Source organism: Amblyomma americanum, chromosome 11 (assembly GCF_052857255.1).
Source record: "Amblyomma americanum isolate KBUSLIRL-KWMA chromosome 11, ASM5285725v1, whole genome shotgun sequence".
Classification (NCBI taxonomy): domain Eukaryota; kingdom Metazoa; phylum Arthropoda; class Arachnida; order Ixodida; family Ixodidae; genus Amblyomma; species Amblyomma americanum.
The window spans coordinates 1,956,619-1,971,730 of record NC_135507.1 but is presented as its reverse complement, the minus strand read 5'-3'; the positions used below and the strand labels follow the sequence as shown (position 1 = coordinate 1,971,730).

General features: G+C 45.0%; 1 protein-coding gene and 1 long non-coding RNA gene across 17 annotated transcripts in view; one reads left to right on the top strand and one right to left on the bottom strand.

Moving 5' to 3' along the window:
• Positions 1–15,112, bottom strand: part of LOC144110152 (inactive phospholipase C-like protein 1) — a 113,645-nt gene that overhangs the window by 23,866 nt on the left and 74,667 nt on the right. For 6 of the 12 annotated variants that reach the window (XR_013309721.1, XR_013309723.1, XM_077642990.1 and 3 more), the window contains 10 exons: positions 14,525–14,642; positions 13,528–13,699; positions 12,688–12,768; positions 11,321–11,417; positions 6,213–6,392; positions 4,901–5,103; positions 4,206–4,344; positions 3,397–3,543; positions 2,970–3,067; positions 1,575–1,661 (listed from right to left, as the gene is read on the bottom strand). Coding sequence is in view for 7 of the 12 variants with exons in the window: in XM_077642990.1 (XP_077499116.1) it covers positions 1,575–1,661; positions 2,970–3,067; positions 3,397–3,543; positions 4,206–4,344; positions 4,901–5,103; positions 6,213–6,392; positions 11,321–11,417; positions 12,688–12,768; positions 13,528–13,699; positions 14,525–14,642 (1,322 nt within the window). In the remaining 5 variants the exon portion in view is untranslated. The remainder of the gene's footprint in view (positions 1–1,574; positions 1,662–2,969; positions 3,068–3,396; positions 3,544–4,205; positions 4,345–4,900; positions 5,104–6,212; positions 6,393–11,320; positions 11,418–12,687; positions 12,769–13,527; positions 13,700–14,524; positions 14,643–15,112) is intronic. The other 6 variants (XR_013309724.1, XR_013309725.1, XR_013309722.1 and 3 more) reach the window with 1 other exon arrangement.
• The window catches only part of LOC144110154 (uncharacterized), a 60,845-nt gene that overhangs the window by 31,486 nt on the left and 14,247 nt on the right, over positions 1–15,112 (top strand). For all 5 annotated transcript variants that reach the window (XR_013309726.1, XR_013309730.1, XR_013309729.1 and 2 more), the window contains exon 3: positions 13,552–13,661. This is a non-coding gene — a long non-coding RNA (uncharacterized LOC144110154). The remainder of the gene's footprint in view (positions 1–13,551; positions 13,662–15,112) is intronic.

Here is a 15,112-nt window from a genome sequence, read left to right as displayed (position 1 = left end):
CCTGCTGTGCCGTGCCATGCTTTTCCTCTAAATCCAATTTTCAATTTCCTCTTTCTTCCTTTCTTCTTTCCCTCCCTGGTTCTGGTGTCCACAGAGATATGTGAGACAGTTGCTGTGCCATTTTCTTTGCTCAGAAACCAAACAGAACAAGTGAGGCATTGGGTTCCTTGGCGTTGACAAGCCTTCATTTTCACCAAAGGAAAGGCGCACAACTGGCTTTGTGGGTCAGTGGACACCTCACTCTCCCTTTCATGTATGTGGGGTTGGTGTCCAACTGCAAAAACCTGCTTTGATTGTGTTATGCACGCTGGATAGGCTGTGGCAGTTAATTGTTGATCACAAGAGGTTGGTCACCCAATGAACACTGCATTGTTATGCAGCACTAATGCATGCAGCTCACATCTCTCTCTCACCACCACCACCAGGTACCTCAAACTGAGGCACGGAGGAACACTATATAGGAGTGGAAACTCCGCTGTCTGTGGCGACCAGAAAAGGTCACAAGCTCGCGGTGCCACTATCATGCTGGCGGCGCTTGGTGGCCTGGAAAGAAACTACTGCCGTTTCGGTTGCCAAGGCAACCGGTCGAGCGTGTTGCTCCCGTTTGGCCGCGCGCGCCTGACTTCTATTGAGGGCACTCTCGCACGCTTCTTTACCGCAGGTAGCCCGAAGAGCAACTAGTGCTACGCTTCAACCATTTGGGCATAGACACCGGCAAGAACTGTTGCTGTTTGACTTAAGGGCGCAGAAATACGTCACAGCGTGCCCGCTGAAGCAAACACCCGTGTCGTCTGCTTGTCTGCTTTGAGCGCGCACCGTCGGAGAGCGCGCCAGAACTGCCTGCCCGGGCGCTGAATTTTTTTTTTTTCGCTACAGCTTCTACGAGGCGTCGCATGGCGCCGCCACTGCATACGGCCCCGTTGGCGCATACAATTGTGACTTTATCTGGTCGCCTGCGCTCTCTCGCGCTGACGGGAGTTTCACCTCCTATATATCCGTGAACTGAGGACAGGGGTCCACTGACCCAGGGAGCCAGTTATGTGCCCTTGCTTTCCTCAAAATCATGGGAGTTAGAACATTGTCAATGCCAATGCCAATGAAGTGGTTGTCTATTTTTCCACACCCCCACCCCCCTATGCTCCTTAGTTTTGGCGGCTGTAGCTTCCTTTATGTATACTCTGAACTGTGACTTTTACAGAAATCCAAGGTACATGTGAAATTTTTGGCATATGTTTTAAGGCACAGTTATGGATAATTAGTGCACACATTCCTTTCTGTGTTAATTAACCCACTTCATGTCGCAAGACACCATCTGAGATACGATACTTGCATGAAATGGTGTGTTGCCATTTGCTCGCTTTTGTGGTACTGCTCCACGCACAGTTGATTCACAATTAGCAGTCTCATTGTTGACACAGATCGGCACCAACAAAATTGTTTGTAAACGAAGCCCAACATGAAAGTTGTGTTGCATGCAGATTTTCAAGCGTTTGCTAAAAATGGAGGGGAATTTGTACCGTTTTTCTCTCCTGGCGAAATATAAGAAGATCTAGCAATACGAGACACCCACTCACTTTGAACGCTTCGTCAAGGTGACGAATGCCAACGTGCCTCATCTCGGCCTGGGGCCGTGTCTGCCAGGATCGCTTCCTCCTCAGCTTCTGAGAGAATGATGGAAAAGCAAATATGCTGGACCACTCAATACAGTGCAGGCACACTGCTGCTGTGACTGCTACTGCAGTCTTCTTTGCATCATTCTCAACCTTTAGCAGCCTCCACAACGAGTGTTCCCTTCAACTCTTTTTCCGCAGACACAATGCTAGCAGTAATGGAGAACTGAGCACACTAATTTCTCACGACTCGGCAACCACTTAGTATGCTGTCAGGTGGGGCACGATGACAACTTTACATGGCTGCCTGAAAACCAGTTGCTGCTTTTGTTTCATATTTTGTCATCACACCTGGCCATGTTCTGATTAGTTAGAGCCCTAGAATGTCTCAGTACAAGGAAAGAGACAAGTACAGTATTATCAAAATCTGAAAGGATTTCCCAGGTTACCATCAAAAAGTCATGTGCAGTCCCTCCTTCATAAAAATTGGTACAAGCACTAAAGTGAACTGTGGGTTTTGTGCGTGCACTTTGTTGTGTTTGCGCACCAGAGGTAGGAATATATATAAATGGCACTCTGCAAGGCATGCATGCAGTAACACATTCTGAATGACTGCACCTTAAGGAATGAACACAATAAACAACTTATTATACAGTCTGCTTGATTTCTGTCACAAGTTCAACAAACATCTTGCACATCATTTTAACCAATTCCCCCTTACCCTAAAAAAGAGAAAAAGAAATGCCATGCTCTCTTTATCCTTGTTCATTTTAAATCCACTAAATGAGGGCAGGGTTTGTAAGACTAAAAAAAGAAAAACCTTTGAATACCAGGCACACAACACACGAGCTTTTTTTTTAAAGTACCAGATCCACCTTGATAGATACAGAGAAAACTGCGCAAGTTTTTTATCCACAGCAATGCAATGGAAACTTTTATCTAATATGGTTTAAAATGCTAGTTATATATATGCCCTATTCAATTTTTTATATTTTCTGAAAGGAAAAGTTTATGGGCAAATTAACGCTGAAGTTCTCTTAAATTTGCTGTCTGGATTTGGTTCATTAAAAAAAAACCCACATGTGATAAAATATCCGGGAATTACGCCTTGTGTGTGACATATGCGTGCGATTGGTCCTTGTTTTGTTTGGCCACATTTTATTAATTTCTGAGTACTTTAAACAAATATCTGACTCTGAGAAGCCTGAATGAAACTAAAAGTGGGACCAATCAAGAGGCACGCTTTGATTTGTAACATACCCGTTTCGGCTTCCCCTGCATGGCATGCCAACAACCAGCCCAAGCAAGCAGGCTATTGGAATGGCTGCAAGTCACCAACAGTTGTAACAGCTGGCTCACCTTGTCTCCTGACCGGGTGCTCATAGTGATGTGCAGAAAGAGGGATGAGTTCTCAAGCACCTTGCCGGTGTCGGATGTAAGCTGAACATGGCGGTAACCTGAAAAGTGGTGCGAGAAAATGTGAGGGCAAAGCATTTGTATTCTGTAAACAATTGCAATTGGTGAATGTGATTTTAATTTGAAAAACACACATCAAACATATGTGGCATATACAATGTACGCATAGTGTAGTTTGTGTAGCGCATTTGACTTAGTTTCTTTTTTGTTTGCCTTGTGAAAATTTCTCACTGCAATCTTGCACAGCCGAGAAGTATTGAAACCTTTAAAAGCTTCGAAGATGTTTCAAACATTTCAGAAAAGTCAAACAGGCTTCCAAATATTGTTCTATATGCCAGCTGAAAAAGGGAACTGGTTGCAGATACTTTACCTGTTTTAAGGCTTGACACTGGTATTGAATGTTGGCCAATGAAGTCATCGCCAATGAACTCATCATCCAGGACGGCAAACCGCAGCACGGCAAGCTCTGGGGCACCCATAGTGAACTCGAAACACTCATCAAAGATAGGTGAATGGCCTAGCAAAAAAAGAGTTACAAAGTTTGAAATTCAAAGGCTGCTATTCTGTGTGAAAAAGACAGAAGTTTCAAAATCTTTAGGAACTACGAAAACATTGACATATTCAACGAGTGCCATGGGCAAGAGAAGATCATGGTGGACCTCTGTGATTTTCCTGTTTTACAGATCTACCTCTGTGACCAAGAATAATCTGTCTGCAGCCGTTCTGTGACTGTCAATGAACAGTACGAAGTTGAACTACTCAGTATTTACCTGAAGGGAATAAAAAGACCCATTTCTTCTATACGATTTACCGACTTTGGCTCTTTGCCCTAACAAACAGCCCAAGCTTTGCACCGCTATAACACATGCAGCTGACAAGCACTGTGCGTACAAAAATTTTGCATGGTGACTTGTGATACTTTCTTCTACTTTGGCTCGGCTGCAGCCCCAAAAGACGTGTGTTCGATCCCGGCCGCGGCGGTAAAATTTCGATGGAGGAGAAACGTTGAGGAAGCCCAGCTGGTCGAAATTTTCGGAGCCCTTCACTACGGCGCTCCTCATAGCCTGAGTCGCTTTGGGACGTTAAACCTCCCATAAACCTTTCTTCTACTTGGTAACACAAAGAGGAGTGAGCCCATGCTGTTCTAAACAAATGAAACACTTTCAAAATTATGCTAACCTTCATTGGAAACTGTCTTCGTGCGTGCTTCAGCACAGTCAGTTGGAATGCCAAACACTTGCACTGTCACGTAGGGGTCGATTGCTGTGGCCTTGCTCGAAGCACCCCTCGGCAGCGGTAACTGCTGGCCGCTGATTATCTGTCCAACAGAGAGACAGGCCACCGTGAAAGGACTGAACTCGAGCTTATAAAAATGAACTAGTATTATGCCATGTGCCGACAGAGGAGGTGCTTGTGAGGGTGAAAGAGGTCTTTATGTAGTTCCAGCTCTCTTAATGAGGACATCCAAAGCTTCAGAACCTTGTTACAGCAAGGATACTGATAGAGGACAGCAGTAGAGACAACTGTGTGGGTAAAGGACAAATTATAATGGTAAAAAAGCTCCTCAAACCAAATCTGGCACCATCCTACCCCCAATCAGCCAGCTAGATAGCTTGTATGGTATGGAAACTGGGACAAGTTAGCAGTGGTTCCACATTTTAGTCCCCAACCTAGCACAAAGCTCTTTTACGGTGCAAACATTTCGGGGAGCTGAGCACAGGTTTTTTTTCTTTCCTGTATCCAATTTGTTTTGCTCAGAAACTTGGAATTCTTAGTTAGAGCCACAGTGCCTAATTTGATAAGACAGCAGCCTCCTTTGTCAACTGAGAGAACAAACAAAAATGCAGGGCATGCATTGGAATCCTGGCACGCACCTTCACGCGAAGGTAGAGGGGCTCATTGTCGGAGAACGTCTCTCGGCGGTAAGCGTTGAAAACGGACCATGGCTGGCGCAGGCATGGCGGCTTGAGGACGTAACCACAGCCACCATTCTGACGAAACCAGCCACGGTGCAGGTCCATTGACACGCCAGAAGTCTGGACATTCATGGCCGCTGCAGCAGAGTCGTAGTGGACCACTGAGCCAGTGTGACATGAGCTATTAGTGTGAGCATTGTCTCGCTCAACCTTTACTTTGGCTCATTCATTCAGGCTCCTCCAAAGCTCTTGTAGTGCCCAGAAATGAGGACAATAAGACACGCCGAAAACATTACCTCTTCACTCGCATACAACTGGTGCGTTCCCCAGCATCCCTTTCACTCTCACAAGTTGCGCTACCCTATCGCCATCCAATCGAAATTTACAATCATTCTGTGGTCCTTTGCTCACATGTGATAAGTGTTAACTGCGATGATTTTAATGCAGGTGACACCGCTCTAGAACACTTGCATTGCCGAAATGACTCGGTAATGGGCAGTTCTTTTTAACTTAACAGAAGGATGTCAAATGTAATGAATGCAAACTTATTATGAAAAGGCCTGTGCATTACTTCTAACTAAGAGGCTCTCCCTAACGAAGTACCAAATGATTAACAAGATTTCTTAACAGTAGAAGCAGAGCAATATTGCTTTATCTATTTTTGAACGAAAAATTTGCAGACAGCCTAGCGCGCTTTGTGTCAATGGTGCACTCTGTATGCAATTTTGATTACAGGTCAATAAACTTCAGATCTGTACAGTTCATGCCTAGGTGCACTTTCAGTTTGCAACATCAAAATACTGTAGAATCTTGACAGTACGATCACGGTTGATACGAGTTTGTAAAAATCCCTGGCCGGAGTGCATTGTGTACCACGTGAAAAATCCTGGGTGTGCCAAACAGACTCTTGCGCCACTACAAATAATACGAACGCACGAGTTGCGTTTGCATCCTTGAGCCCCAAGCGTTGCCCGCACATTGTTGATGCGCAATTGCTGGTCACACGGTACGCACCACAAGCAGCGTGTGGTAGCGCGTGCCCGTAAATAAATCCGTTCAGCCGCAAACAGATCTGCATGAATACATTTCCTGTGCATATGGATTGGTTTTGTTTTGGAAGATTCGCACCACTTTGTATCTGGGCTGAGCTAACTGGCCTGAATTCACAAGTTACTACTGCTTGCTGGAAAGTTTTGTCCACCTGGCAGGTAGGCTAAACAAGGTTTGCGCTCAAAGCAGAACTTGTTATAACTCCTGCCTTGTAGCTTACCCATCTGGAAGCCGCATGCCCACAATTCCAACGGGTTGTAGTTGCTCGAGTCGACTCGGCTGGCGGTTGGTGAGACGTGTGCCAGGAAACGGCGGGTGTGAGCTGCCACTTCGTCTGCCAAGGCATGGCCAAGTTTGAGGGCAGATGTCTCACTAAAGGCACACACCTCATTCTCTGCCTCTGCGAGGCCACAAGTGGCAAAAAAAGAAAACATCAAATGCAGTGGTTTCACGTCTAGAAAGCTGCTGGACAAACAGCTATGCACCGGAGGCACCAGTGTTTGTTCATGGGCAGAAGAAAAAAAACAAAAAAACAGACTTCTGTTATCGTACTGGCCAAAAATGCACGGTTCGAAAACTAAAAGTCGCCGAGAAACTTGAAAGGCAACAAACACTACTCATTTGTATAAATTGTGCGTGGGGCAGAAATGACAGGAAAAAGTCATGCCAGCACAACAAATCTCCTAAATGATATGTTTTGTTAGCTCCCGGTAAGGCTGCATGTTTTAAAATTTCATAGCAGGACCAATCCAAAATTTGGAGGTCTGCAAATTAATTTTCTCACTGCTGCCCTCATTAGCACAAATTTAGAGAGCACCACCAGTAGCTGCTGCCAAAGCTCACAGGAATGTCTCCTAGCTTCTAAAGACTGGCCATGGAAGGTGTACAGCTTCAGAAACATTGTTTCAAAAATGTCATGACAGAGTAATTATGCTACGAACAGCCCTGCAGGCTCAAAGAGTCAAACTTTTGCAGCATGATTCTCTTTCTTCTGAATAAGGTGTAAAGCATTAGCAAACATCGAATTCACCTACATCTGATAAATAATTCTGAAGCAAATTTTGCTGCCGGGCACCCACCAGTGGTACAAGTACAATTTCTCTATGCCTGATGCTCGGCTTATCTGGGCTAAAATGTTTAAGAAATGGGTCTATGACCCCACCTTGTGTAAAGCATACCTCAGCAAAATCACGAATGCTCACTCAGGCTCACTCAAAAAAGTTTGGTCAACCTACAAGCTCATTCAAACTCACACTCACAGAGGCTCGGGCTCACTTGAACTCATAACTCACTCATTTATGATCGAAACTCACTTGGGCTCACTCAGACTCACCAGTCATCCGGGGTCAACCACTCATAGCGACGCGCGTCTTACTCAGACTCACTACTCATCTAGGCTCACTCACTCATTTCAACTTGTGACTCATTTGGACTCACTCATTTCGACTCGCGACTCGCCTGGACTCACGACTCATCTGGGCTCACTCACTAATTTGGGCTCACTCATTTCGACTCATGACTCATCTGGGCTCATTCATTTTGTCTCAATACTCATCTTGGCTCACGACTCAGCTGCGCTCACTCATTCGGGCTCACTCGCCCATTTCAACTCATGACTCAGCCAGTCTCTCCTTTACTTACGCCTCCTATAATATCACTCATTGGACAGATGAATCTGCTTTATGCCGTACAGCCCATGTTACGCGTCTGAAAGAACATTTATATGTGGCAACTATGGCACCTGCACTTGTACTTTTTTATGGTCTTGTGCTCTAGGATTCACTGACGATTGTGGGTAACCTTTAGAACATAGATAAACACTGCTTTCGGTGTTTCAATATTTTTGCCTTTATTGTTTTTTATTTATTGTTTCTATGCTGTGCTACCATTTCTCCAGAATTAATCCTATCATCAAGCCTTTAAATCGGGCTGTATCTGTGTTTGAACCATATATTACGCCCCTCTCAAGAGCATCAAGAGCCTTCTGTAAGCACTTTATAACTGCTACATTACTGTTATTTACGTTACTGCTATATACAGTTGTTATAAACTAATTTTCCTATTATACAGGTTTTCTCCTCTGCAGCCCTTCTCCCTTATTATCCCTTAACGGATCCCATCTGGAGTATATTGTTTAGTCTCATTGTTAGGGTTGCATCCTCTGCTGTTTTCTTTCTTATCCGCACTTCATGGACATGAGTACAAATTGTGTCTTCTAGAGTGTGATCAGCCCACCAAACACATTGGCTCAAGCTTCATCGATTCACCACGGACACACAAACGCTTGTGCAGAGGTGCGGCTTGCAAACACCATCTGCAGGCAGGAGAGAGGCGAGGCTCGCCTCTGAAATCAGGCCCCCTAGTTCCCAAAAATTATGCGGGCACCTAAGCAATTATTATGATGCGTAAATGCGAGAGCACTGCTTGTCTCTGAGGTTTTGTCGGGGGCTTGGGAGGTGAACGTTGTTTCGCTGCGTTAGTCACGTACTTAATCGGCAATGAACTGCTGCCTCCGGTCAAGCTTTGCTGTCCCGCCTGATGGTGTAGACGCGAGCGATTCAACTCAAGGCCAAATCACTGCGGCGGCAAGTGCTTTCCCTTTTGTGTAATCTCTAGCCATGTTTACATGAATACGACAGGGGCGCATTGTATTTTCTAGTGTATCTCGCGGGGGCAACACGCCACTGTTTACATTTACATAAATTCATGCGGGACAGTGGTATCTCGCCCATGCGGCGGAGGAGGTCAGCCGCTCCCATCTTGAGCCAACACCCTCTGGAGAACTTTGCTTGAGCTTGATCTGTTTTGTTATCTGAGTGAGGAAGTATTGTACCCCAGGCAGAAGGAGGGGGCCTCCAGACCTGTTTCCATTCATCGTGGAAGTCGTCTTGCCGTTCTCGGAAGGTGATGGTGATGACGTCATTCATGTGTGGCGTCTCTCTCATGAATTTCTGCCACGTGTGTCTGCCACGGCTTTCTGGCTACGGCCTGGTTTTCACACAAGCCAAGCAATGCTCTAGCTTCAGAAGACACGGTTATTGCAGTCTACCTCTAGCGAAACAGTCAATCACCCTGTTCCGGGGACGCGTAGCAAGCAAGGCGCCACGAAGCGCTCAGGGTGACATGGAAAAAATGTTAACACTGTGATGCGATGTGCTCTTAATTGCAGCTAGCCTATAGGGAGGCCTGCCTGAGAGGCCTAGAGGCCTGTAGCTGCCCCTCGGGGGACGCAAAGATGTCAGGCCGCTGCATGCGTTTTGCAACTAATTAAGGAACAGCAAAAGAACTACAGCAAGCGCGTTACAGCCAGACAAAGGTAATATCCACCGAGACCAAGCTCGTGTTTTTGTAACCTAGAGTGCAACAGCCACAGAAATTACATATCAGGAAACAATAAAATTGCTTTGCATCATCATCTGGATTAGAAGCTTATGTATTACGAGTGCACAGGAAACTCGACCGGATTGACCACGACTGATAATGATCTGATGTGACCCCGGACTCACCAAGACTCAGGTCATGATCTGAATGTGAGCCCGGACTCATGACTCAGATCACGATCTGAATATGAGTTCGGACTCGCTCACGACTCAGATCATGATCTGAACGTGAGCCCGAACTCGCTGACGACTCAGATCATGACCTGAAATGAGCGTGAGTGAGCCCGGGTGAGTCCACTCATGAGTGAGTTCGCCTACCTATGGTGTAAAGAAAACCGTTGTGCCATCGTGTTATTTGGCCAAAGCTGCCTTTGCAGCATTAAAACTCAGCATCATTGTAAGTAAATTTAATTTTCAATGCAATTTTGGTTACAACAGCCTAGTGATGGCTATGTCACAGATGGGTTTGAGGTCACGCAAGCTATGCAAAAACTGAGATATGCCGCATTTACTCGCATACTTAGTGCACTTTTTTTCATAAAATGAAGGATTCAAAAAGGGGGCGTGCAAATTATGTAGAGGTTTTGCAAACATGTCTTAAAAATTGGAGGGGACATTGACACTTCAGCTCTGCCTTGATGGTACAATGCAATAGCATTCATGGAGTACCTGGGAGTCCTGATAACCATCCTGGCGGAGTGGTGCAGCAGTTAAGCGATGCACCACTGCCCTGCAATGGCAGGTGCTCTCAGCGGTGGGCCTTGTGTGACTCAGGTTGCTCATCCTGAGCGACCAATCATTAATTTAACTGCCACCTGCAATGGTAGACAGTTTGCTCACTATCCAATGTGGGGAGGTTGTGATGACGCTGCAAGGTCACGTGACGTAGGTGGCCCACCTGCCTCCTAGGTTGCTTCTCTGAGAACCACCTACCCGAGCCATGTCCGAGATTTTCTGGTGCACAGGGCCTTCAACGCTATCACAATAAAGACTACAAAGGTCACAACGCAGAACATATACGGTGTGTTGTTGCATATAAGTCAACCCTGCAACTCGCGCCCGCGCTGGCCAAAAAAAAAAGTTGACTTTAAATAAATGTGGATGCATACCATCTCCCCTACACCCGCCTGTGTCCCAGACCTGCTTGTGTCCCAGACCTGCCTGTGCCCCAGACCCACATTATATAGCTCCCCACGTGATGGCATAGTGGCGCGTGCACAGCTCAAAGGAATAAACATGGAACGATATAGTCACAATGCCAGCAGTCAGAGGCAAATGGAGGTACGGCGATAAAACAGTGCCCTCACGCACGGCTTGGCTGAGTAAAAGTGAAAAGAATGGCCAGTAGATCGGCAGTTGTGGATTCTGGCGTGAAGCATGCTTTGCAGGTTACCGGACGTTTGCTCTTGCAACAGTTCATGTGGGAAAGCCGCATGTGGCTTCTGCCATATTTTCTTAACTCTGCAGCCTTTTCACAACATTTAGAGGGAAGATATATGTATAGAAAACAATTTTCTAGAAGTATTACTGAAATTTTGCGACAGTAGCTGTAAAAGTATTTCTAATACGCTAAAAAAAGTCATGTAAATACATCGAGAAATAAAAAATTTTGGCTGAAAGCCACGTCTCCCAAAATGAAAATAATTTCACCTATATCACCATAGTGTACCTGAGGAAACAGGCAGTGGTGGTGACACCTCTATTTCATTCTTTCGGCTTTTTCTAGCCCAAAAAAGCTGTATATTTTTGTGAAAGTAGCCCATTTGCCATACACATCAGTCGAAGCCAACTTCAACGTCGGAGCCCTCTAAAGCCAAACATAGCTGCAAATAAAACTTCTGTTGCTACAAAACTGAGCATTACGACAGTAAGTAGGCTTTAAGTTAGCTAAAACAATCTCAAGCTCATTTTCACGAAATGGGAGACAACGCCTGCTCAGTATACTTACGAGATTGTTGGGAAGCTGCAAAGTCAATGAAGTGTACCCTGGACAGCACTACCATGTCAGACAGGGACTTGATAAGCTTCAGCTTCTTGGGAGACTCCTGTGGGGCATTGAAAATAAAAAAGTGGTAGGGTTTTAAAGCAGTTATACTGAGTAGACATGCGAAAGCATGTGTATAGCCTAGTTGGCTCATGGTTTTGCTTTGCTGGCGATAATATTACACTCAGGTTAAGCTCTGATCTGTTTGCACCGCAGATGGAAGTTGATGAAGACTACGATGTGCAACGCACAGCACAAGATCCTGTTGCAGTTTAACACGAGGCATGATCGCTGGCAGCGACAGCATAGTGCCTTCGCGCAGTGGCCAGCGAAGCTGATCTGTTTGTGCCACCGCAGGTTTGACACCCGGTCGCGGCAATATTATATTTATTTTATTTCTGCATGGCCAAGGTCATGCATGGCCCTCAAGCTCAAGCTTCACACAAACCCGGTGAGCCAGTCGGACCTCATGATGTAGAGCTTTTGTACTAAAACTGCATAGCTCATCAAAGGCCCAGAACCTGGCTAAAGTACCACCCAGGCATTTCCTCCCACACAAGGTTAACCAATCCCATGCCAAATTTTCCCTTAGTAAACAAAAAAAGTTTTTTTTTTTTTGCTGACCTGATGAGGAAATATATTTTCTAAATAGAGGCAAGGGCAATGATTTTCATTCTGGTTAGGTGGAGTACTGACACTACTCAAGTAAAAATTTTTCATTTCCAGAACTTGTAGTCTCTGCACTGCTTTGTCTTAGTACATTTCGTGTGTTTGTGGCATCACCAGCGTAACACGGAGGAAAATGAGGAGCAAAGGGAAGTGACACCAATTGCCGCGCTATGGATTTGTGGCGGTCCCTGGACACAGTGGCAAACACTAGTGCTTGCGCCATATGTGGCGCCTCTGGGCAGGGCAGAAAAGGCGCCACTGAGTTAAGCAGGAAATGGTGCATGCACCAGCACAGCTAGCTGTTACTGAATGCAGTGTTACACAGGCATGAAAAATGCAGGTGCTTTTTCGTCTTTTCTTTTTTTTTTTACTTTTAGCATCCATTGCAAAGTGGACATGCTGCTATGTTTCCACTGAGCCTCACACCAATACACGACAGCCCTGAAGAACATTAATTCATGCCTGAAAAGTGCACCGTGGAGGCAGAAGCCATCTTCAGTGGTGAATCGGAGAACAATGGTGTGGCATCAATGAATCACGTTACTGATTTGTGTGGCTGATGGCCGCCTTTTAAGCTGCTTCATATGATATTGGGTGCAGCATTTCCAAATGTCAAATGACTTAAGTATAAGCTATGCACTAGGTGCTCCTGCACCACTTACCGAATGATTGCTGTTTTTGTCCACAAAGTCATCCTCTTCTGATATTTCAGCCTCCTCAGAATCGTTAGGGAGCTTCTTGCTCTGGAAGTGGGAACACGCTTGTTCGCACTCTGAATGTAAGCTGCTGGTGGGACACATGGCTCTATCACAGACTACTGCACAGCAAAGGATATGTGGGAACTGCTGAATTTCTCATATACATTCTGAAAGAAATCTATCAAAAGGAATTTCTATAGAAATCTGCCGAAATGTGGGATTTCAATAAATAATCAGCTACGAAATATCAAATGCAGTGAGGGCATCCGGATCTGTTTGAAAGCATTTTTTGGTGTGTCTCAAATTTTCCCAAGTTGATCTAGCAAAACCAAACCTCATGAAATTTTTAATTTACTGGACAAGTAATGACTTATGATGAATATGGCCCAACCACAGTAATGAATATGGCCCAACCACAGAATGGGACGGTTAGTTGATGCACTGAAATGCTCAAGACTGGAGCTTGTGCACGGATTCCCATTCTAAACTGACCAGCATACATTCCAGTTCAATATGAGAGGGAACATTTAGCTGACAGAGGATTATCTATGATGCCACTTTTTTAATAAAAACTAAAAAAAAAATAGTTCAAGGCTTATTTTTCATTGAACGTGCTAATTACGAAATGCTAAAAGCCCATTGCTGAATATACAGACTGGGCACAGCCATTACTTGAAAGAGGATTGGCACTTCCCTTTTACAAGGGACCACATATGCAGCACAGGTGTCACAAATGAGAGACTTTCCAAATGGAGAACTAATGGTACAATCAATGACTAGAGTCATGGGCCTATAGTACTCTACCTTTATGATGATTTTCTTTTTCAGTGCCTGAGGCGACAATTTGGTAGTAAACTCTGGCCCGCCACGACTGGGCAAGTAAAGCAGGTCGCCGAGCTTTTCCATGAGCAACGCCACGACCTCTTCCTGAGCCTCAGGTGGGCAGTGGTTCTCGAGGTGGAGGATAAGTGGGTACCTGAAAATGGCTGCCATTAGACTGCCATTGTGTTGAGCTGTAAGGAGGGCCTACTGCAGTGTATACTGAAACCCAGTTCACTTGAATTTCCTGTAGGTCCACTACACCCATGTCTACCATTCCATCTGTGCTCACTATTGCAATGAATGGTTGCAATCGGTTAAATTCTTCAATTTGCAACCAGCTAATCCTAAACCAGTTTGTGTTGTATTTGTGTTACATGCAAATGCATGCAGCACACGTTGTTAAGCAGGCCTAGCTGTGACATATGCCATTCTTAATCCAATACTAACCCAATTAATGAAACTGGAGGAGAAAGCACGGCAGGTGCTACACATTCTTGACCTACAATTTTTGATTTGAAAATATTTAAGTGGTGAGTGGTCTGACTTTCCATGAATATGAAATGCTTGCTTATTCATGCTGCAAGTATAACCATTAAAGCCATACTGGCAAACAGGCAACAACCAGAAAAAAAATAGAATGCCACTATCAAAAGATGTCAGTCATCGACTGAATTGCATGCTTCAGCACTGTGCATTAAATTGTTATGTTTCGTTGGACTGGTAGTAAAATATCTTTTGCTTCCGAAATTCATGATAAGTTTTCATTCCCTGAAACAACTTTTTGTTTCCGAAAATGCATGCTAAGGCTGCGTCAGATTCCTTCCATAACTGCCATATAGAGTTGACTTAACAAGCTTGCACTTGGCTAGCCTTCAGGATGGATGTCTCCCAAAGAGGCCTTGCATTCAAAACAGCTATGACAGCATGCTATGACGAGTGGCAAGGATGCCTGCTTGACAAATCATGTACTGATACTCACTCAGAAGTCTGGAAAGCGAACTCTCGAATTGTGTCCAGCACTGAGCTGAGTGGAACTTTTCCCGTCAGCGTGTTACCATGAAACACAACGGGTCCTTCAGGGCCACCCCAGCAGTCCACTACAAAGTGCACAAAAGCAGCAGGGACCGCTATCAGTGGGAGTCACACCCACTGCAGCTGGAGAGGAGCGAAAGCTATCAAAGATGAAAATGTTGCCATTTGCAGCTGGATTATGGAACTGGAAATCATGCCCTTTCCTGGCTGGAAATTCCAGCTGGAAAATGCCATTTACAGTTCGATTATGGAACTGGAAATCATGTCCAGCTAGAATATTTCTTGCTTCCAGCTGAACATTTTATATTTCAAGCTGGAAGTGGAAATGGAATTGCTATTCTTAGCCACTCCAACTGGAAACTCAACCGGAAAAGTTCTTTTTCAGCTGTAAATAGTGCCCCATTTTCACGTGGGATGGCACGAGAAAGAGATAAGTCATTCAGGCTTTGGTCTACTCACGCATGCCAAAAAGTGCAATCCATCTCTCATTCTTAAAAAGAATATTGCCCATCGGTCTCTGTTTCATACTATTTCT